The sequence below is a fragment of the Falco peregrinus genome, chromosome 8 (genome assembly GCF_023634155.1).
Source record: "Falco peregrinus isolate bFalPer1 chromosome 8, bFalPer1.pri, whole genome shotgun sequence".
NCBI lineage: Eukaryota > Metazoa > Chordata > Aves > Falconiformes > Falconidae > Falco > Falco peregrinus.
Genome location: NC_073728.1, coordinates 59596335 through 59619657, shown reverse-complemented (window position 1 = coordinate 59619657; position 23323 = coordinate 59596335). Strand labels below are relative to the sequence as shown.

General features: G+C 41.3%; 1 protein-coding gene across 2 annotated transcripts in view; it reads right to left on the bottom strand.

Annotated features, from left to right (window-relative positions):
- Nucleotides 1-5438: 5438 nt before the first annotated feature.
- Nucleotides 5439-23323, bottom strand: part of RNF130 (ring finger protein 130) — a 43167-nt gene continuing 25282 nt past the window's right edge. The window contains exons 4-9 of one of the 2 annotated variants that reach the window (XM_005231875.3): nt 20823-20894; nt 18857-18939; nt 11946-12042; nt 10713-10917; nt 8553-8646; nt 5439-5634 (exon numbers count right to left, since the gene is read on the bottom strand). In XM_005231875.3, coding sequence (XP_005231932.2) covers nt 5619-5634; nt 8553-8646; nt 10713-10917; nt 11946-12042; nt 18857-18939; nt 20823-20894 — 567 coding nt within the window. In that variant the 3' untranslated portion in view covers nt 5439-5618. The remainder of the gene's footprint in view (nt 5635-8552; nt 8647-10712; nt 10918-11945; nt 12043-18856; nt 18940-20822; nt 20895-23323) is intronic. The other variant, XM_055813228.1, reaches the window with a different exon arrangement.

Genomic DNA, 23323 nt, shown 5'->3' with positions numbered 1-23323 from the left:
CTGGAAAAAGGCACCATATATCCAGCACCTCTAAAATTCTTTACTGTGATGTTTTCTTGCTTCTTGGCAAAAGAAATTTAAGCCACCCACTTCCAGGGAGGCTGCATGTTTCCACACAGATACAAATCTCTCTGCTTTCGTACCACTTTGGGGACACATAATTCACTGTTTTCCTAGATGTCTCTCTCATCTACCATTCAGCGCAGCCCACCCAGTGCTGAAAATCTAGCTGCTGCTCAGTGCTTTTTGACACTCGATCTTCAGGTGTGCTCATAACCAGGTTGGTATCACTGCCCACAGCTTATGGCTAGAGGAACAGAGTCAGCAGGGCACAGTGACCCAGCTACGCTCACCTTAATGCAGAAAATTGCTAGTGTTTGTTTAAAAATGTGGCACTAATCCAGCTGATAAATTTACCGAATAAATGTATTTTAAGGACAAGTAGAAACATCCACAGTTCCAAATTCAGTTTATGAATCTGTTCTATTTTGCACTTACCAAGAAAGATCAAGATTTATCCCTTAGGTATGGAAAACAAATGGGAAGTCTGCATTCAGTTTTAATACATGAAAATGAATCTTTTAGTGCTCTCTGCCACTATTCTTCATTATATACTTACAAAGAACATTTTTGGTAATTTGTACTGAGTCTGAAAACAGAAATACTACTCTAGAACTGATCTTTATACCTGTCATAGGATGCACAACACCAAGGCCAAAAATTAAAAGAGACACATGGCATTGCTGTAGCATTGCGGGTGCATCAGGACTAAGTATCACCTGGTGTTCCCTTTCCATCAAGTATTTTAATGCCCTTGGTCATTAATCAGGGCCATCTTCTGCCACAAGCTGCCATCTCTCCACAGCTCCTCTGGCACAACAGCTTCTTAATGTGGCAATCTGACCAGAGCACTCCTTATTCCAGACAATCTGTTTTAGACGCCCTCTCGGGTAAGGAACAACAGAGCAGGACTATTTCATAAAGCATCCTTTCCTCAAAGCCAGCTGTTTAGCGAGGCACCTCTACTCCCTCTTGTAACTACACCCCACTACATCCTCCTGTCAGCCCAGTCCTGCCACCTCTGCAACATCTGGAAAGAGGCACCAGCTCTTCTCCTTGCCTCGCTATTATGATTATGCATATGAGAGTAACATTACTCATCTTTTATGTGTGGGTATCGAAGAGCATGGCAGGCAACAAAAGTTGCGCAGCACGGGCAACAAACAGGAGGAGCTGGAAGCCACCATGCAGCAGGAAAACTACGATGCAGTTGCCATGTGGGAACACGGTGGGATGACTGGCACAGCTGGAGTGCTGCAGCGGGTGGCCATAAATGCTTCAGGAGGGACGGGCAAGGAGGAGTGGCGGTGGGGTAGCCCTGTATGTCAGGGAGTGCTTTGACTGTCTAGAGCTTAATGATGGTGGTGATGGGGTTGAGTGTTTACGGGTGAGAATCAGGAGGAAGGCCAACAAGGCAGCTGTCATGGTGGGAGTCTGTTACAGACCACCCAGACAGGGTGAAAAGAGAAAATACTCTGTAAGCAGCTGGAGAAGCCTCACAATCGCTAGCCCTTGTTCTCATGGGGGACTTCCAACTTACCAGAGTCCGATGGAAATACAGTCCAGTGGGAAGGAAAGCTCAGGACATTCCCAGAGCGGAGGAAGAGGCCTCCCTGCCCCGCGGGACATGGCGTTTGTCAACAGGGAGCAGTGGGCGACGCGGCGGCTGGTGCCGCCCGGGACACGGCCATCACGGGATGAGTTTTTGATTCTCAGTGAAGGAGGGGTGTCAGCAGAGCTGCCGCCCTGGGCTCCCCAAGGGCAGCCTCTGGCCTGCCAGGAGCGATGCCAGCAGCACGGAGGGGCCCAGGCTCCGGGCAGGCTGGAGTCTCACGGAAGGAGAAAAGGCGCAGGAGGCGGCCGCCTCACGTGCTGCAGGATGAGCCGGCGGGGAAGAAGATTGGCCTGGCTGACCAGAGAGCTTTGCCTGGAACTCAGGGGAAAAAAGGAGAAGTGATGACTTTGGGAAGAAGGGGCAGGCCACTCAGGTGGACTACAAGGGTGTCAGGAGGTTAGGCAGGGAGAAAATTAGAAGGGTCAAAGCCCAACTAGAACTTAACCTGGCTACTTCCATAAAAGACAATAGTGTTTCTATAATACATTAGGAACAAAAGGAGGGCTAAGGAGAATCTCCATCCTTTATTGGATGCAGGGGGAAACATAGTGACCAATGGTAAGGAAAAGGCCAAGGTACTTGATGCTTTCTTTGCCTCAGTCTTTCATAGTAAGACCACGTGTTCTCAGGGTACCAGCCCCTGAGCTGGAAGGGAGGGTCAGGAGCAGAATGAAGCCCCCATAGCCCAAGGGGAATGGTCGGTGACCTGCCACACCGCTCAGACACACGTGAGTCCATGGGGCAGCCGGACCCCCGCAGGGCGCCGAGGGGGCTGGCAGAAGTGCTCACCGAGCGCTCTCCATCACGTGCCAGCAGCCCCGGCGCACCGGGGAGGTCCCGGTGACGGGGGTCAGCCAGCGTGACACCCACCTACAGACAGGGCTGGAGGGACCCGGGGCACTACAGGCTGCCAGCCCCACCTCGGTGCCGGGGGGCCACGGAGCAGCTCGCCCCCAGTGCCATCGCGCGGCACAGGCAGGGCAGCCGGGGGATCGGGCCCCGCCAGCCTGGGGTGATGGAAGGCAGCTCCTGCCCCGTGGGCCTGACCTGCTGCCATGACAGGGTGACCCGCTGCTTGGCGGGGGACCAGGCTGTGGGTGATGTCTGCCCAGACTTCAGCAGAGCCTCTGGCAGCGCCTCCCGCAGCATCTCCTGAGGAAACCGGCGCTGGTGGCCGGGCCGGGCGCTGTCCCCGGGTGAGCGGCCGGGGCATGGAGTCACATCCTGCTGGTGCTGGGCACACGGGTGTTCCCTGGCTCAGGCTGGGGCCAGCCCTGTCCCGCGTCTCTGTCAGTGCCCCTCAGTGTGGCTGCGGGTGGCACCGGGCTGGGGGCAGCGTCGATGTGCCGGGGGGCAGGGGGCTCTGCAGGGGGCTGGGCAGGCCGGGCCCAGGGGCTGGGGCTGGTTGTGTGGGGCTGGAGCGTGTCCAGGGACGGGCAGGGGGCTGGGGAAGGGGCTGGGGCACCAGCCTGGTGGGGGGCAGTGAGGGGAGCTGGGTGTGCTCAGCCTGCAGAAGAGGAGGCTCAGGGGGGACCTTCTCGCTCCCCACAGGTGACAAGTGACAGGACAAGAGGAAACAGCCTCAAGTTGTGCCTGGGAGGTTTAGATTGGAGAGTAGGAAAAATTTCTTCACCAAAGGGGTTGTGAAGCACTGGAAGAGGCTGCCTAGGGAGGTGGTGGAGTCACCATCCCTGGAGGCATTTAAAAGATGCTTAGATGTGGCACTGGGGAACTACTAAACACGGTTTAGTGGTGGGCTTGGCAGCGTTGGGCTAATAGTTGGACTCAATGACATTAGAAGCCCCTTCCAAACCTAAACAATTCTATGATTCTATGAAAAACTCCAGAACTTCCTTCTATGCAGTGTTAAAACCTGAGTTTCTGGGATGCTGTGGAGTCCATCTTTGAATATATTTATTTCATTTACAGGATATACTTACATTGCTAGCCTGACCTGTAATTGACCTAGCAGATACTGTCTGCGTTTTTATTAACACTTTGTTCAGACAATTGTTAGAGGCTCAAAAGACTATTAAAAAAAGATGGCCCTGGGTTATTATATCCTCTATGGATGGAAACACACTAGAAGCCCTGCCAACCATTTTGTTCCTAATATCGCTCAACTTTTTTGCATCTGGGTCACCACCCTATATCAGGCTGTCCTGTGCATCCCTCCCGACAGCAGTAAAAGGAACTTAAAGATTTTTGGTTCAGGAGGCAAGCATAAACTTATCAATTTTACTACTGCTGTTGAGAGATGGGCAAAAAAAAAGTCACCTTTTTGATTCATAGCCTGTACCCTAAATCAGGCTCTAACCATTCCCCCATTTTTAGCAACTGCTCAGTTGACAAAAACACTGCATTTTACAAGGAGACAGTCCTCAGACACAGTATGTTTGAGTTGGTTTTTTTTTCCTCCTTGTGAGTACGTCCAGTGGGGTTTTCCAGTCTTTCCAAATGCACTTACTGCTCTATTGATTGAAAGAAACATGAAAACAAAAATTCACAAGGACACATTGAACAATAATTCTATTAAATGTACTGGAGCTATCACATACTTCATTTCTTATTAAAAAAGCTGCCTTCTCAGCTGAAGCCTGCTGGACAAGTAAGAATTAAGAAACTATTTTAATGTAGACTCTGGCTGTGTTCCTAAATTCTAAAAGTGCCTATACATAAAAATAAAGTTAAATTAAATCCCCTATTTCCCAGTACATAAAAAAATTAAATCTTACAGTAAAATTAGTTCTCTCTTCATTTAATTAAATTAGAAAGCATTAAGTTTCAAATGTCTACATCTTGATACAACAACAACAAAAGCAATCAAACACAGAAGAGGTTTTCACTTCCATCAATTATATTTTTCTTACCCATTTGTTACCTCCATCTACCCATCGCATTAACTCAAGCATTAGCATTTGGCTGCAAATCAGATCCACATGTTTTAACTGACTGTTGTGAAATTACTCATACACTGCTTGCATAAGTAAACTTGCATGAAACAGCCTGAGTGAGGAGAGCAATGAGATTCCTTCTGCCTTTTCACCAGTAAAAAAGCCATGGCAAGAAGGGACACGCTTGCAGAGTTTCTACATTATGGTAAAGACCATTATCAATCTTTCATATGATCTGAATTTGAACAAAAACTAACCCCTGTCAACAATATGAAAGGAGGCTTCACAGATGACAGCGGGGGAAAACGCTACCTTTTCGCTTGGTATTAGGAAGGAAGAAGTGCTTTAAAGTAGCTTCGGTTTTATCAGAACAAAGGGTGGGGTGAAAGGAAAAGACAGAAAAGGTTTATGATTTGTGTGTTGATAAAACAGTGTTGCAAACTTTCAGCAATGCCTGACCTGAAGACAGAAATCACACTGCAGTCCTCCCTGTGTGACACAGGAATGTTACTGGAGGAGAAATGGAGAAAACGTTCCTATTTCAAATTAATTCTCAGCTAGATGGAGTCAAGGTAAACCCATTACATATCAGAATGCTTGGCCCTGCTTTTTTGCCCCTCTAACAAGCCGGTATGGAGTGATTGATAAATAATACTCTTGTTAGTCATACCAGTGCTGGGTAGCATCATAAGAACGGCACTGCATGAGATTTCCACTTGTTAGCTTGTGCGTCCCAAAATGAAAGGAGAATACAGATCTGCAAAGATGAAGTTATTCAAAGGAAATAAAGCACCTTACACAATTTACAAAAGGCTGTCAGACTTAAGTACTAACACAGAAAGTCCAAGAAAAACAAAATTCTCACAGAGTAAGATTTCATAATTAAATTTTTTTTTATTTCTTCACTTTTTCCTTAATACAAAGCTTTGGCATCAGCAAATTTTATGAAAAAATAGAATGTACTAAATAATTGCTTGTGCTGCATGATCAATAAATGATGCATAAAAATAGGTGTCTCTCTCCAAGGCAATCGGCTGGAAAGCGTTTCTTCAATACCATTCTGCTCTGTGGGGCAGAAAAAAAAAAAGAGGAACAAAATATTTATATTAAATACTGCCAAATACTAAAAAAAAATAAATTAAAAATTTCCTGTAAAATAGTGACAAATGACTAATTATACAGGCCTGAGCATTAAAAGATGTCTGTACTCCTTACATCACTCTTACAGGACCAGTAAAAGACGGGACAGCCAGAGGGGGTTCGAGTGTTTCTAAACTTTTGAGGAAACTCCATCTGCTACTGGAAACTTTCTCTAAGTGGTGCTATCCAACATCTGGGCTTTTTGGACTTCAAAACACAGTTTTCCAGTAATTTCTGACTGTTCTCTAAGAAGCAAAGCAACATGTCTTTCTTTTGTTTCTTTAAATCACTACCTAAATCATTTAATAGCAATAGTGCACAAATATTATAAGACCAAGAGAAAGCAACTAGTTCCTTATTTTATCACTTAGTGTTTACTTTTATCAGGAACTATTTAAAAACGCACATGCACAGTTAGAAACGTGTATACACAAAACTCCAGAACCACTGCTCTAAAATATGTTTAAGCTGCAGGAAGGACATAGAAAATAATAAAAAAAAAGGATCAGGACATGTTTTTTAGGTGAGAGTTTTAATGCAGATTATTTGGCACCTTTTACTTGCATCAGCATATTACATGGCCTCGTTCTTGCTGCTGTTTTCTGATAAGAAAAAGCCCTCAGCTTCCTCTTGAAACACTACCGTGACAAATGTAGTGTATGCCAGCATTGCTTTTTATACAGAGAACAACATAAAAAGCAGGTGTGCTGTTGTGACATTTAATGGAAATCACAGTGAGAAGGAGCTGCCATATATTTGGCATGATACTCAGCACAGGAGATGCTTTGTCTGGCACTGGGGAACGTAAGGTGTCAGTGAAACAATAAATCTAAGCATTAGTGTCATACATACACATTTTAAACTGTCCAAAATGAGTACTCAAACCTAGCAGCACTTGCAGAGGCTGCTTAGATCCCAAAGGACTCAGCTGAAAAGCTGTTGAGGTTAAGGGCTATAGCTAGGTACCTCAGTTACTTAAATAAGTGATTTTTACAGCTCTGGTTTCTGCGGTTGCTAGTTTTCTTACGTCTGCCTCAAAGTATACACTCGCATATGCTTGCATTTTCATTCCCATCACTGGGGAAAGGAGCTCTCCTTCCATCGGCACACCCTTTGTTTGTACTAAGGGAACATCACTGTGAAAACACTTTGCCGAAGGCCCTCATTCCCTGCCAATGTGAAGAAGCTTGCCCTTTCACTAAAAATAACTGAATCCAGATCCAACCGAGCAAAAGAACAAAAAGAAGAGTTGCAAGGCAAGGCAGAAATGTAACTGCTATCAGTGCCCACATCTGCGTGATACTACATGGGCTTCAGTTCCTTTGTCATCTTCCTAATGATGTGGAAATGCCCAGAAATGCAGACATTCCCGTTCCACAACGCATCTTGTTCCATGCTTTCCCAAGCTTTAACTTGTTTAACTTCCCAAGATTAACTACATTCATCTACAGCTATGTTGCTGAGCTGCTGATTGATAGTTTCAATTTCAGGATTTTTGACAAATGGAAAAAACCATAATAATCAGCAGATTTGATAAGGGCTATTTGAAATTCTAAAACTTTTCTTCATTAAGCCCTTTTGGAATTAGCATCTGAAAAGAGGAGGAAGGGAAAATTTGCAAATTAGCAGTAATCAAAGGGCCCTGATGACCAAAAGCTTCAGGAACTTATTATGGCCCCTCTTGAAGAAGATTAGCTTGAGATTGTCTAAAATTTTACACTGAAGATTATTAAGACATGTGTCCATCTTACTGAGGAAGACACCTTATATTTTCCAGACAGCAAGTAAAAAAACCCCACTTTTCTCTTATTACAAAAAACAGAAGAAAAAAAAGAAAATAAATTATGCCTATAAAGCTATATTTCCAGGCTGCACAGGAGACTGCCTTTGAATCTCACCCCATTTTTGGTAAGTGATCAACGTTAATGGAAACTCAGCTGCATCAAGACATTCAGAGACAAAGATGTTGACACCTTCCCTCCCGAAATAAACAAATTATGATTAGATATATATCATGAGCCAGATGTTCCATACACCTAAATGAAAATAGCTAGATCTATCTAGGTAATACATCTGCACAACAGATTTATACTTGCCCCCCCCCTCCCCCGAACTATTTAAAAAAAAAAAAAAAGATTGAGAGTCATGTGCTAGAGTAATGTCATCCAGCCTGTCTGAAGGTAAGTATTGGGGGTGTCTACAAAAATTAAGCAAGTGTGGATGTCTTTAAGCACTCCTTTGACTACAATTCTTAAGCATACTAAAACAAGAAGTCAGAAGACTGGTCTGCTTTCTTCACTTAAACACTAGTGTATTCAATGCTTTCACGTCTCCCTTTCTGAAGATCAAAAAGGTACTTTTCAATTTAATACCTTTTTTTCCCTTTGCTGAAAGCATGCCAACTAGAAATACAGATTTATTTTTTTCAGTGTGAAATTTGACTATGAAATTGAAGTGAAAACTGTCAAAGGCAACTGATGGCAGTAATTTCTGGCTCTACCAGGCAAATTTTGAACATGGGTATTTAACGACAGAACCTGAATGTTCACCTAGACCACTGATCAAAACCTGAATATAAATATTCTCTCTTTTCCCTGTTCCACATCTCCACTTAGCAAGGAGACTTCCTTGGACAATCCAGGTAAATACAGATTAAGAGGGACTTTAGATGTTACCCTGGAACCTACTGTTAACAGAATTACATTTGAGAAAAGCAGAAAAGGCATTTGAGTCTCTGAAAACTGCATTTCCCTCCTTGTCTATTCTCTTGATATTTGTTCCCAATGTTGTCCAAAACATACACCCATCAGAAATATACAAGAAACATCTGAATATGTACTTACTCATTAGCATTCAAGCTAGCTGTGGCTTTGATGATCATGTAGCAGAGTGTAAGGGCACTGAGGAGGCCAAAACTGGCAATAATAAACCATTCTTCTGTTGACAAAGGAAAGGGAGGAAATCACTCGTGGGAGAAGGCTTATGTCAAAGCGATGCCAATATTTCCCTCAAACACCACTGGCGGAAGGCAAGAGGCTTCTAAGCCATGACTGGCACCAGGAGGTGAAGCAGAAGGAGGTTAGCCACAGAGTTACTGACTGGAGAAGGCTAGCAAAGAAGAAGTGGAGAGAGGTGTGGAAAAAAAAGCATGGCACAACATATTTCCTGGCTGAGCCCAAGGGTTAGTGGTAAAGAAAGATTATTTAACAATGTAAAGTGAAATGCAGGAACAAGGGAAAATGTAATGAAAACTCTGTCCGCCCCCAAGTCAGAAAGAAGATTGTCAGGGTTGGTTTAGATTTGCAGAGATGCGGCTCTTCACATAAGCATACCCAATATACTTTCACACCTAACTTGTGTCTTCGCCCCCTCCCTCCTGAATAAATGCTATAGTGTTACTTTAAAAAAGACAAGAAAAAAATAGGATAGCTTGTTCAATAGTAAAACATAACTAGAGTTTTCCATTTAGTAGACAGCAATACAACATGGAAAAATAATTTCAACATTAGTGTACACATGTAAACATACTAAAAAAAAAAGTAGTATAAAGGCGGCTATTAAAGAATGTTCGCTATTCAAAATTCTCCCTCCTCAAGACCAATTTGGCACATAGCAATAGTTTGGAACACAAACACCTTTGTTGAATATGGCTTTTGTTTTAACTGTCATGCATTAAAGAATGCACATGTCATCCACAAAATCCAAACATTTGAACAGCCTTTTCTAAAGCTTTATTTTATAAACATTGTCAGAATGAACCGTTGCTGATTATTTCTTGTTTTACCCTGGCATCCCATCTGTCCAAGAGCAGAACTCCAGTTGGGAACAGAAAGTAAAAATACCTTCTGTAAGACCAGTTAGTGAAAAGTTCCAGTAAAACTACAGTTTTCCCACCCATGACAAGGAAAGCAGCACACCAACACTCTGTTCAACAGAGCTAAAGATGAATCAGATGTTGAACACTGCATGACAAAATGATTTACTGGCTTTGTAAAGAATCTAGGTTTTGTATGTGGATTTTTTCCGTCTCAGATCAGGACATTTCTGGACATGAACTGTTTTTTTTTTTTAAGATGAGATTTTCTTAATGAGGCATTTACTTTGCTACAGCATCGAAAGAAACACTCTAATGAACTGCATCAGTTATGCTGCCTCTTATACATGTATCAGTGGCAAACAGTGTCACCAAGTTCAAGATCTAAATCATAGACGCACATAAGCAAAATACAAGATGAAAATAAGACTGTTGTACTGCATGGATTCTATTTTTGTGATTCAGCCAGAAAAACAACCATTCATGCATCAGATTAAGACTGTACAACATACGGAAAGATGATGCAATTCCATACATACTGTATTCATTGTAGTGCTATTATACGTGAAAAACCCTAGGTAAAATCCCGTGAGTGGAAATTTCCCGTGCTGTTCCTATGCATAAGAGCTTGCAAGTGCTGCAGGAACAGTTTTCTGATGTCACAAAACACTTGGACAATACTCAAGTGTTGGTACATCAAATACTTTTTTTAAGTTCACAAATTTTGTAAGAAAAAACATCTGTTAAGAGACATCAGAATTCCAGTAGTAATGTTCTCAGGGGGAAAAAAAAAGAAGTCTGCAGAAATAGTATTCAGCTAAAATATTTATATTTGTATAAATTATTGCATGTACAGTATTCTGAAAGGGTAAATAATGGTTTTGGCAATCCAGCTTCTTGTACTGGTTACCAAATTCAGGAGGGTTATTTTGTTGCCATTTAAGTTCATCCAGTTTTCTTTGCATACAGATCTAAATGGATATACCATTAATAATGAAAGTGCTGGCACTGTTGTACCTAGAGTTATTGGTTTCAATATGGACCGTGTACCTCTTACAGAGACACTGAGGTCACCTTTGTCCCTGCAGGGAAATCTTTTCCCGTGGCCCTGCAGCACAGAGCTACAGCACAGCAAGCACCACATACCATGAAAACCATAGAACTGTACTGGAAGCCAAAGAAAACTTACTTGTCACAGCAATGTTGATCTCTCCTGACCTTGGCGTTAGCTCTCCATCCTGTGGAAGCTGTGACATCCCAGATGTGCGCAGGGGCTCCAGGCTGAGAGAGCTGTCATTGGCAAAATCGCCGAGTGCTGATCGCCTGCTGGCTGGCTGGCCTCTTGTGAGCCTTTCCATGTCAAAGGCTACATTATCTGTACATGGCACATTTGGCTGGAGAAAAAAAAGCAATCCCACATTACAATGGTGAACATTCTACATGCAGCAGACCTATAAATTGAGTAAAACCACACATACACACTTTATCCAGCTGCTATGGCTGTCTTCAAGTCACACAGGAGAGAAATACATGAATTAGCAAGTTCTACCCAAAGTCGCTCCTTCAGTCCACCTTAAAGAGGTGGAGGGAGAAGCAGAAAAAAGCATTAAGATTCAAGAAAATGACTCAAATACGCTTGTATCACAGCCTATGCCTGTATGGTTTACCACCCTGAGCAATGATGGCATGAATTTGCACCAAATTCTACTGTATCCTCCTCTAAAAATTAATTGCAAAAACAGGTCATCCACAATATACCTGCAACTATTCCTTAGAAAAATGTGAAAATTTGCAACTGACACAGCCAAAAAAGTCTAAAGCTGCTTTAGAAACTATCTTCATGTGCTCTTCTCTTTCTTCCTTCTTCCTTTCTTCTGAAAAAAGAATCACACTTTATAATTTTTTTTCCTCATATAGGAATAATCAAAGAAATATCTTTCTTGAGGTTCCTCACTTCTATCCCTTTGTAAATTGGCCAACAAAAGCAATCCTCAGGGATCCCATAAACCATGAGCTGCTTGAGGAAAGCTCGCTGGCTTTGGCTAGGACATGGCTTTTAATCTGTAAACCAATGTAAGAGTATCCACAACAAGAACAAGAGATTTACAGGGTAAATTTAACAAAGAAGGGTTGAAAGAAGTGGAGAAAAGGGAAGATTATAGAGAACCCTAATCGAATATTCCAGTGGACAAAAGATTGTTATAAATGCAAATTTAACCATATATTCTCAATGACCAACCAGTGAAAGAAATAACAACAAGAAAAAAATCTGCTTTATCAGCAGCAAAGAAATTGTTAAAAAAAACCAACAACAAACACTTTCTAAGGGTACTGGAGCACCCTTCCCCCTTTCTCCCCTACAATTATCCCTCCTGTTCTGGGTCTCAGACATGGAAGCAGAGCTCACAACAGTACAACTTACCACAATTCCCAGTGCCTTCAAAATGTTCAGTTTACACATTGGACATGTACAGTGCTCACTAAGCCATGGATCCACACAGGCTTTGTGGAAAACATGCCTAGAAGAACAGACAAGGCACATATATAATTTGCAAACAATTCTATTTCGTACAGTGAGTTTAACAAACTTTTACATAGTTTCTTTTTTAATTAAGCCTGCAGAACAAATTCTGGAACAGCCAGTATTCTGCACTAATTGCAATAAGAAAAAATAAAAAATAAATAAATGAAAAAACCTCTTGCTTGTTGTTGCCACCCTTTTACCAAGAGTTCAACTAGGAAGAAACACTTAAAAAGAAGATTTTTAAATGTACACACACCCGCCCTTATTGTGGATATGAGTATGCACATGGGCAGAATAACTATGGTAACAAAGTCTCTACCATAAGGTTATGTAAAGTCTTGTCTCAGTTTCTATGTAGAACCTGCCCATTAAATGGGTAGGATGAGCACAGATCCACCAGCAGTCAATTTTATTCAAAACTCAGTGCAACCAACCCAAACACACTTATGACTGATTTTGAAAGGACTTTTATAATTATCACATCTAAGTTTAAAAAAAAAAAAGCTTGTCCCGCAATCGTATTTCTCAGTATCAGGAAGGAAAACGTATCTGTTGTCATACGATGGTCATAAAAAACCCCCCACAAACGACTCTTTCAAAGATGAAAAGGCAAACTGGGCTTCTACTTGCATGTCAGGGAACTCCACAACAGAGAACAGTCTGAACTGCCACCTATATTGCATACATTTATATTCATGTATGTGGCTGAGATTTTGTAACAGCGCTGGGATTGACATAAACCAATGGAACAAGGAAGGACCATGCAGAGACCAAAACAACATATCTTAATCTAAAGAATTAAAAGAAATGTCCTCTTGGCCTTTCAGAGCATATTTGTGGCAGAAATGGGTATCACCAGACTTTCTATACAATACAGCTTTCGCAAATACTCACAATAACCTAGTCTGAATAACTACATCTTTCATTTCCAGTTGCACTGACTGCAGAGCAAAAAGCCAGTAAGAGCAGACACACCCAAACGCGACAAGACTGGTGATCGTGACAAAGATCAGCAATTACAAGGGCTGCTTAGCCAGCAAAGAACTGTGCTCTGAAACTGGCAGGAGAAGGGGCAGTGGCAGAACAAGGAGTTCTTGCCATCTATTTTAGGCATCAGCACTGTCTGTAAGAGGTCATGCATGCCCCCAAGGCAGCAGAAAGTCGAGATACTGTCCATCCCCTCCTTTCTCAGGTTATACTTGCCGCTCTGTGCCTCAGCAAGCCCATCACAAGGTCTCAGAATTCTTTGCTCCCTATCCCTTGGGATTCGAAAACCAGAGGCCAAATGAGGCATGTTACCAGATAATTATCTTTTAAATCTCTGGAAAGTGACCTGAAAGAAGGACCTCCTGAAATTGTTAACAAACATGGAAAAAGACAATATATAACTATGTTCCATCCATGGCTACTAAGACTGATGGAGCGACTAAAATACATCAACATAATTAGGTTCCAGTCAGCTACAACTATATATCCTACCTGTGCTAACTGAAGATGCATGGACTTACACAGTATAATACAGTCAACAGAAGATGGACAGGAAGCAAAAGAACTTTGCTTATCTATCCCAGATATTGCAGGAATAGAAACTTAACAGAATCCCAGCCAGTCACTTTTTGCTGGCCTGTGTCCTTAAGCAACATGGCAATCCTGAAAAAACAGGATATGTACAGTGCTTACTGTTCAGATAATTGCACAAAATACACTCACTTCTATTGTTATTAGGTCTTAACACATTTCCTTTATTGCTCACAAAACTATAGGAAACAATGTTCAGAAATCCTGGGTGACAGAAAATTTTGAAATCTTCTGAAGCATACAGAGATGCTATTTTTCTATATTAAGCATATCATGGCTTTTAGTTGCTTATATTTCCTTTTAAGTCTCTGAAGTCTGGTTGTTGTATTGGGTTTTTTTAAGAGTAGGACAAACCTGAAAATCTAATATTTTGAGAAACAGCAGACTTCAAGACTCCACAGAAGTATGAAAACAGCTTTAATATATTGTTATCGGCTAATCAGTGCTGTAGAAGCACTCAGATCAAGTGAAGCAGGCGACTGGTATGGATGCCAACATGCATCTTCTAAATATTATGAGTTTTTTTAAAAAAGTCATTAGCAGTTTCATATATTAAATGCACCAAAACAGCTCGACTATTTTTGTGACCTTGTAATTCTTTGCTTTTAGTTCCTAAACCTTCAAGGATGTTTATTAATGTGTTTCAAAAAAGTGCAGTTTTCCAAAGGTTATTTATTGATTTAGATCAGCATGGCTCTGCCTACTACTTATGCCATTTATCTACTCCTTAAAAAGCTTGCTGATACCATCACTGTGGCTCAGGCTTTGTCTGGATTTCTCTGCTTAGAAGAGTTAAAAAGCAGTTATACAGCAATGAAGATAGTAAACACATGAATTATTTCAAAACAGTCTGACAAAGTAAGCCCTTGCATTTTCTGCCATCATAAAACTTCTCTATAGTCATATTTCTGTCACTTGTTTTCCAAAACGATAAATCTGGAGTTCCTAGGAAGTTGCTCTAGGTCATGGCAGCTGATGATGTTCCCCCAGGAGCCACACACCAGGGAGGCAAGTGTGACACAGCTTTTGCTGCTTGTCCAGCCTTGGGGCTGGAGGAAGCACGGCCGGCAGCCAGGCTGGTAGCACTGAAGGAGTCTCCCATGTGGGCAAAATGCCAAACAGGTGACCTGCAGGTATTTTTCCACTCTGTCAGCATACCCAAGCCAGTTGCCCTCCAGCTTGTAATAAACACCTTAATGTCAACTCCGTTGTACAACACAGCTTCTTTGCAGCATTTCATAGGAAAAAACTGAGTTAGAAATCTCTTTTGGTGGCGTAACACCCCTGAATTCACACGTCACATAAGGAGAAGCATTTGAGCAAGTTTACAAGTGCTGTTTCCCAAGAGCTCACTACACTTCCCTGCTTTCAGGGCAGCATCCCATCGAAGGGACCTGATCAACGTGCTGCTGCAAAGTAGCATCTTCGGCTACTGCTGAAGGCTGCTGCCCCCCTCGCCCTGGGGTACAACCCCCCCAGCCAGCCTGTCCAGCAGCACACAGGTCCTTCCTGCCCTGCTGCAGGCAGCCCTTTGCAGCCAGCACAGCTGAGGAGATGCCCGGCCTGCTGCGGCAGGGAGGAAGGCGCATCTCCTGCAGGCAGGCAAGGCAGCCTCAGCGCTCTTCACAAATACCTAGTACTGCTGGGGGAAAGGAGAGGCTGCCCTCGCAAGCGGGTAGCAGAGAAAATGGGAGCTGTGCAGAGGCATTGCAGTAATTGGAAAGGATGGCATTGAGATATTGTGTTAATTTGGTCTTCAGAAAAAACACACCAACCCAAAAAAAGGCAGCTATTTGCAGCAGCACAGAATCAAACAGGTAACAATCTGGCTTAGTCACTTTCCCCCTTCTTGCCCAGTACAGGAATTAAGAGTTTGCCTCAAAAGCCATTTATTTTAACATGTTCACTACTCTTAATTCTCTTCCTGCCTTGTAAATTCCTTCCTTCCCAGGCCATCTTTCTGCCCTTTCCAATCTCTCTGCTTCCCTCTGATCTGTCACTTTGCTCTCCCCCATCTCTTATCTCTCACTAGTCTGTCACACTACCCCACTCCTGATCACTTTTCACCTGGTGCCCATTCACCTGCTAGATGCAGCACTGTGATGGTAAAGTACAACTATCCAAATAAAGAGAACTGTCCAGGAGATTTGCCTCTTGCAAGAATCCTTCTGACATTTGCTTGCTCTACTTATTTTTAGCTTACATAATGATACTCACAAAAGACAGAGACATTCCTCAGGCTTGTAAGCTTAAGACAGATGGCTGCCTTATCCCTCTGTGCACTAAAAGCTATAGGTACGCCCATAGGCTGCTGGTGCTGAACATACTTCTCTCTCTGAAGCACAGAATTAATGATAAATTTAACTGCATTGTTTGCAACCATTTTCACTTTATTTTTAAATTGGCTACAATTTCCCACCTGCCACGAAACTTCACAAATACGCTGTTTCACCACAGAATTTTAGGTGCAACTCACTCAGCTGCTGGTAGGTTTTGCCTGCTGTGTATCTGCCCAGACCAGACTCCTCTCTGCTGAGGTACAGAGTGACAGACCATACTTAACTGCAGAGAACAATTGTGGTAAAGGTAAACGCTACTTTTAAATTGATGAAAGCCAGCAAGGATGTCATATGTCAGCAATTCCTACTGCCTAATGATTATAGCTTCCTCAACAGGCACAGTTAGAAAAACTTCCAGCCCTTCATTTGCCTCCCTTTGGTTGAGCCATTTTCTCCATGGTTGTCTTGCAATTTATTTTCTCATCAGGCTTAAAGATTCTCTTGGAGGTTGGTTTTTTTTTCATGTATGTGGTGTTTCTTGTTTAGTGTTTTGTTTTGTGTTTTTTAACTAACTTTGCATGTTGCACTAAAATGAGAGGTTGAAGTATCAGGAAGCTGAAAGAGATTAAACCTCCAAAACAAGATCTGGGGAGAAGCATCTTAGATGATGAGGACTGAAAAGTCTTACATGCAATCTGAAATTTAATGGGCTCCTCTCTGCAGGTACTGGTTGGCTCTTCATCTACAAATAGAAAAATGTCTTGTGGAAAACATCCATCTCAATGTTTCTGTCTAGCCAAAATGGTTTTGCACTCAACAAAGCTGAGCTGCAGCAGATGAAAAGTAAGATTTTTAAAAAAGAGAAGTAGAAAGTGAACATAAAAGTTGTCATACAGCCTTCGGCAGGAATGTAACCTGAGCCTTCGCTGACCTTATACTCTTGTGAAAAAACAGAGCAGAAAAGGATCTACACAAGAGCTTTGATATCTCCTTTACATGGGAGATTGCACTGGGGAAGGTTGTACTGAGCTGGCAGCCAGGTGCACCTTCATCCAGCTCTCTGAAGCAGCTGTAACAATCCCCGAGCTTCCCGTCTGCAGGATTGCAGCTCAAAGGTATCTGAAGAGAATGGACTTTAATTTTTTTTAATTAATAAAATAATTGAGTATCCTCTTGGTTAAATGGTCTGTGTCTTATCTGCTGACACTAGCAACATATCCATTGCTTGGACTGTGGCAGTTGCTTAACTATGAAAGTTGATTCTGCCTTGTGCTTAGTGGGAGAAGATGCTTTCTGACCAGATAAAGATTTTTTCTTTCTTTGTTGGCAAGGCCCTGCCTATGACCTCTGTTCAGTACGAGAAAACCAGTCACAGAGGAGTTGAACTTGTGAACCTCCATTCTGCATCCTTGAACCTCATAGTACCACCCTGTACTACAGAAGCCAAGTCTTCCTAAGAGGCAGTTTATCAAACAATCATCTTACTGGTCCAAAACTGGTGTGCAGTTTCCAAAGTTCCTCCTCTAACTTTCAAATAATCTTCTACATAAATCAAAGACTAGGGTTTAATTCATATATGCAAGCTTCACTTGAGATTACAGTATAGGACATAACTCCCTGGAATGTTAAGACTTGGGAGTACATTTTTTGGGGCAAGAGGACATCACCTTTGAGTAGAAGTGACAGAATTCTGATAAACAAATGCACACACATCCTCACGTCCAAAAACTCCCGCATCTTTACAGATCTAAGATCAAAATCTTCTATTTCCAAATATTTTAATGGAGTTTCTAAACAAACGTTTGTAGGGTATATTAACTGAACAACACACTGAGAACCTAAAACAGATCATTGTTTCCCAGAGTCCAAAAGGTAAAGAACATAGAGCAAAGTAAACTGAATTAAACTTCTGGCTTCAGAAGAAGAATCCACATTTTGATCAGTAAGATACAAAATAATACTGGTTTCCTTTTATGATGATCGAAATCCATTATGCAATAGAGAAAAATATTCCAGCCATTCAGAACAGCTGCAGGAGGATTTAGAAGACCAATAATGAGCTCTTACGCACTGCTGCTGCATGACTGACGATTGACTCCAACAGTATGACACTGTTGCTTCTAGAGTATCATGCAGAACACTATTTATATACCAAGCACAGGCCAAATTACTGGATTTGGCTCTATATACACAACATAACTTACACGTGTTATTTGTGTCTGGAAATAAGAAGAAAGTTTTGCATTTCAGAATGAAAGGGAAAGATGTTCTTGGTAATGCTTCAGGCTACCAAAACGTACCAATTCATCAAAACCAATCACCAGATGGAAAAGTACTTAAATGCACCTCCCACAGAGCAAATACCCTGAAACAACTCAAAAATGGAAGTGGAATGGAAACAAACTGAAAATCTGTAAGTGTCAACAGAATGGCATAAAAGGAGGAAGTTGCCACATTTTAAGCACCAGTGCAGAATATCCAGCAATTACAAATCTCCAGGCACAAACCAAGAGTGCACTTGCAGTGGACAGCTCAGGGCCTGATTGATGTCAGAGGAGATATGAAGGGTGGAAAGACCGCATTTCTGTTTCCTACACTGTTTCAGAAGCCAGCAGCCAATGTTGCACATCTACTGTGCAGAATGCTGCAGCTGTGCCTGGTTGACTATACTTAATGTTTTTGTGTCTGCCCACTGCTTGGTCCTTAAATCTGCACATGTGCCCCCCCATCCCTTACAATCTTAGTATCTCCAGTGCTGATATACCCAAACTGCCCATCTTTAAGATCAGCACTCAACTTCACATCTTCTGGTATTATAGTCTAAAATAAAGTGGCTGTTATTAGGACTGGAAACATTAACAGATGTGTAAATTACAATGCATGTATTACATGAAATGAAGCAAAGGAGCACAAAAAGAATAGTTTCCAAACAAAGCAACTTTACTAGCTTACTTGCATGGTAAAATGCGAACAACATCGTTCTGCTTGTAACTCTCAATGCAGACAGCACAATGATCAAAGTCTGGGTCTGTTTCCTAAAATGAATAGAATGAAAATTCAAGTCAGGTGCTGAGGCTATGACAAACGTAAAAGTAGCTGTGACTGGTACATGAACTGTATTGTGCCGGGTGGCTGTTACTAAGATACAAAAGCAGTGACTGGGTTGTTAATATTCCAACACATCTTGAGAAAGAAAAGTATCATACACACAAAACTCTCCCCTCATTTGGAGCTGGTAAATGATCATTTGAAACAAGCTAAGACCCAAGATGATTCTAATATTCAGTTGAATCACTATAAAATGTAGCAGCAATTTTCCTAGAGGCTTTACTTCAGCTTGGACCTAAACCTTCTATTTTATTCAGGATTTGGTTTTTTTGGCAGGATAAGAATTCTGGTATTCCCTTTCATAGTCAGAGCTAGCAAATTTTACGTATTTCAGAGCAGTCCCATTTTTTTGTCTGTGCTTACTTGCAGAATTATCATTCTTATTCAGACATGAAAACGAGGATCGCTAACTGACTGGCTCCCTTTTTCCTCTGTTTTCCAGAAGTTATGATTTTTTTAAAAAATTATTATTTTTTTTAAAACATGGGAATTTAAAGTTTCTAATGGAAAAGGACTGCCATCATTTGGATGTAGATATGGCATCAGCAATATGTATTTAAAATGTTTGTGCTTGTGACACAAAATAGACTGTGCCTTCTCTTAGTTCAAGTTCATTATTCTTTTCAATGTCAGCAAGCTACTAGCAAGACACCGAGACAGGAACCACATCAAACAATAGCTGCTCCCTGGTCAGCTCCGGTCAGGGCTGCATGCAGAGAATTCCGATGGGCTGCTCTGATGAAGGACAGGTTTTCTCCTACTCTATTCACCTGTGTGTGCATTTCATGCCATCTGTACCATAACCTCCAAGTCACTTACCAGTTTTGAATTTATGCTGTCAAAACATCATCTTTTCTTTCAATATGGAAAAGTTCCTGTTATCTCTATGTACTCCCATACCCACAGGAAAGATTTAGTACAGTGGGCTGTCTTGAAATAAAACCACACAGGGAGGGAGAAAGAGCAGGAAGACAGTTTTTCTGCCTTCTTTCTGGAAGCAAATTTTTCCATCACTTCCTAATCTCCCACTGCTGATAGTGTTGATAAGGAAGATAAAAAGGAATCACACTAAAAAGGCCCAAAGAAATAATCTTCTCTCAAAAATTAAATCATAGCCAGAATTCCCTTGCCTTTTGCAAATTAAAGAGCAAAAATTAAGCAAGATTAAATGACTATTTTTGCCTTTCAGAATCAAAGACAAAGCACTACTGCTCATAAAAGTGGAAAAAGTTTAGGATTTAACACACCATATATTTTAGTTTATATACTGGCAAAACCTATCCTTGGATTTACTATCTTTATTGATTTACTATCAATCAACCAATAAATAAAATAAACATTTACTATCTTTAATGAAATACCTGTTTATACTCCCCCACCCAGATTACTGGATATTCATATTTTACGTTAGAGATTGTCCTTTATTACCCATCTTCTAGATTTATTTTTACTTTACACAACTTACATATGGAATGATTCTAAGCTTAACAGAATTTCACATAAACAATGCTAGCCCTACGTACTCGCCAGCACAAACCCCAGCCAGCTAGCACACAAAACCACTCTGTCACAGTTGCCAGACAAAGTGCAAGTAGTATTTAAGCAAGAAAAATTTCTTTGAAACATACAGGTTTGCAGTATCCATTGATACCAACAGGTACACAAAACACTGTGCTACAGGACAAAGTAAGCCTCCACCAAGAAAGGCAAGGTCATAAATCAGAAGCAGAAAGGAACACCAGATTGTTTCCCTTGGCAAAAATTAAAACATGATGCTCAAGTTTACGATGTTGAAATCTTATTATTATACCTTATCACCCTTCTTTACTGTCCTGGTTGTCAATTTACCGATGGCTTTCTTGGCAGCATCTCCAAGACGACGCTAATAAAGTGACAAAGAAGAGAACACAAGTTAACCCTGATAATGAAGCTTCATTACTGTCCTTTATAATGACTGACTTAGCTGAATACTAAGCCTGCAATACACACTATGGCAGTGGGTCAACACGTAAGACAAAAAGCATATACAGCCAAGCACACAGATTTGTCAGGCTCAAAAAAGCCAGCAGTTGAGCCCACAAATGCACTCAATAAGCATGGGCATAAACCTCATGGACCATGTAAGAGTCCACAAAAGCAATCCAACATTTATGTGACAAAACTAATCAAACCCAGCCTGCAGGATAAAAGCCGAAGCAACATGCCCTCCCAATGATTTCAGCTATATTTTGTTCATATTGGTTTTTTATTCAGTGTGCTGTAGTATACCCCTTGTTCTTTTCTTAAGCTTGCATTTTTATTTTCTTATTCTTCCCCTAAGCAGGCTGATCTTGTTTTGAGATGTAAGAGATCCTCTCAGTGTAACCTAGTTTCTCTCTTGCTATTGAAACACCAGGATCTCAAATAGAAAAAAAATACGGGTCACAAAATCTAAATAAGCCAATACAGACTTAAATAAAGCTGAAACGAATACTGGTTTGAAGATGAACCTCTATCTGAATGTAAAAGCCACGCTACTTTTTTGTTGTTTATACTGTTTTTAGTGACCACCACTGTTGGATGGAAGAAGCAACTTCTGAAATTCAAGTGCCAACTCCTACTGCAATGCCCTGATCCCAGCCGACAAAGAATGGCTGTTTGCCAGCTGGTCCATGGGATCCCAGAGAGGACACTGAATGGAACAAAGCTCATGTCTTCTAGTTTCAGGACCAAGAGACATCAGATTTCATTTACATTGACTGGATAAAGGGAAGTTCATCCTTTACTTCCACCTTGTACTAAATATTCTGCCTTTGAAAGAGATGGGCTCTTTCAGAGAATGTAAACTGTGCCTATCAAAACCTCCCATATAGCTTGTAACAAATGCGGGGTTTTTGTGCCCACCTTCTATACAGTTGGAAATCAAATCCTGCATAAGGTGTACCCCCTTGTACCATACGTTTTCTCTGCATACACACTGAAACTAAGGTGGCTGCTTTTAATTGAGAAACACAAAAACCTCAGAAGCCCACCACAACCAACAGTACCATTATTATTCTAGAATTACATATGTGCTTTTTTAATGCTTTCTACAGAAAACCTGCTCTTTTTATGTTTTCTTAGAGCATGGACTTGAAAAAAATCACTCAGTCTGAACTACTGAAGCATACCCACACAGGAAATGCAGCACCAGAAACAGAGCTGGGATGGGGAAATTATATGCTTCCTAAAGTCAGAAATCTCATCCTAACTTCAACATGTGAGAAATTGGGCAATTTAAGCAAATCTAAATTACATGTCCTGGAACAAGCATATAGGCCAGAGTACTTAATGACACAGAACATGCTGGCACACTGCTGGAGTAGATAACCATAACCAAAAGTGTGATTACTAAGAAAGGAATAAGGCTGAAAGCATTTAACTTAAATGTTCAACACTACCAACTAAGTAATTGTGGGCAGTATTTTTGTTTAGTTGTACCACATATGACTGTATATGCACTACAAGAAATCTTAAAGAAGGATTATTTTCCTATTGGAAGCATAACATTTCAGCAAAACTCTTCCAAAAAGTATACATCTTCTCTTATTTACCTAAGTATGCTAAACAATAACTTCCTTCACTTTCATTTAAGAGATTCACCTCTTCCATTTTCTAATTTTAACAAATACTTTTTAATGGTAACATTGGAAATGCTTGGGATTTGCTATTTTGATAAATTAAGGCACAGGCATACAGCACATGCTTGCTTTTAAAACCAGAACTGTCTTGATGGAAAAGGCCACCACCACATGCAAGAGTTTCATGCCTCTGGCGGAAGTGCACAAGAGCAATGATGTGAATACCACTATCTACAAAACAGCATGTTTTTGATTTTTTTTAAAAGTGTCTCTTGACATAACTTAAAAACAAGATCATAGCCTAAACCAAGTTATTTCATCACTAACAGTACAGCCTTCTCTCTGTGAAAGCTCTCAAAGCGCTTCAAAAATAAGCCACAGCTGTCGCCACCTTCTTATTAAAGTTTAATAAGCTCAGCTTTTTAAACTGCATAAAATTTTCATCAAGTTTCTCCTGACCTTTGTACAAATCTAAAGAAAGAAAAAAGGTCATAAGAGCCCTTTCCCCATGGAGCAACTGTTTTGAATCATGGACATTTGGAAGAAGCCTAGAACCATGTAGGGGATAGAGAAGGCACAATTTAGTATTCCACAGACATCCATTGAATAACGGTTATATTTAAACTTTCACCATCCCAAGGGACCACACTAAGTACTGGTTACAGTGTGGTCATTTAAGAATGACATCCTTAGGAAAATCTACAGGATGCCC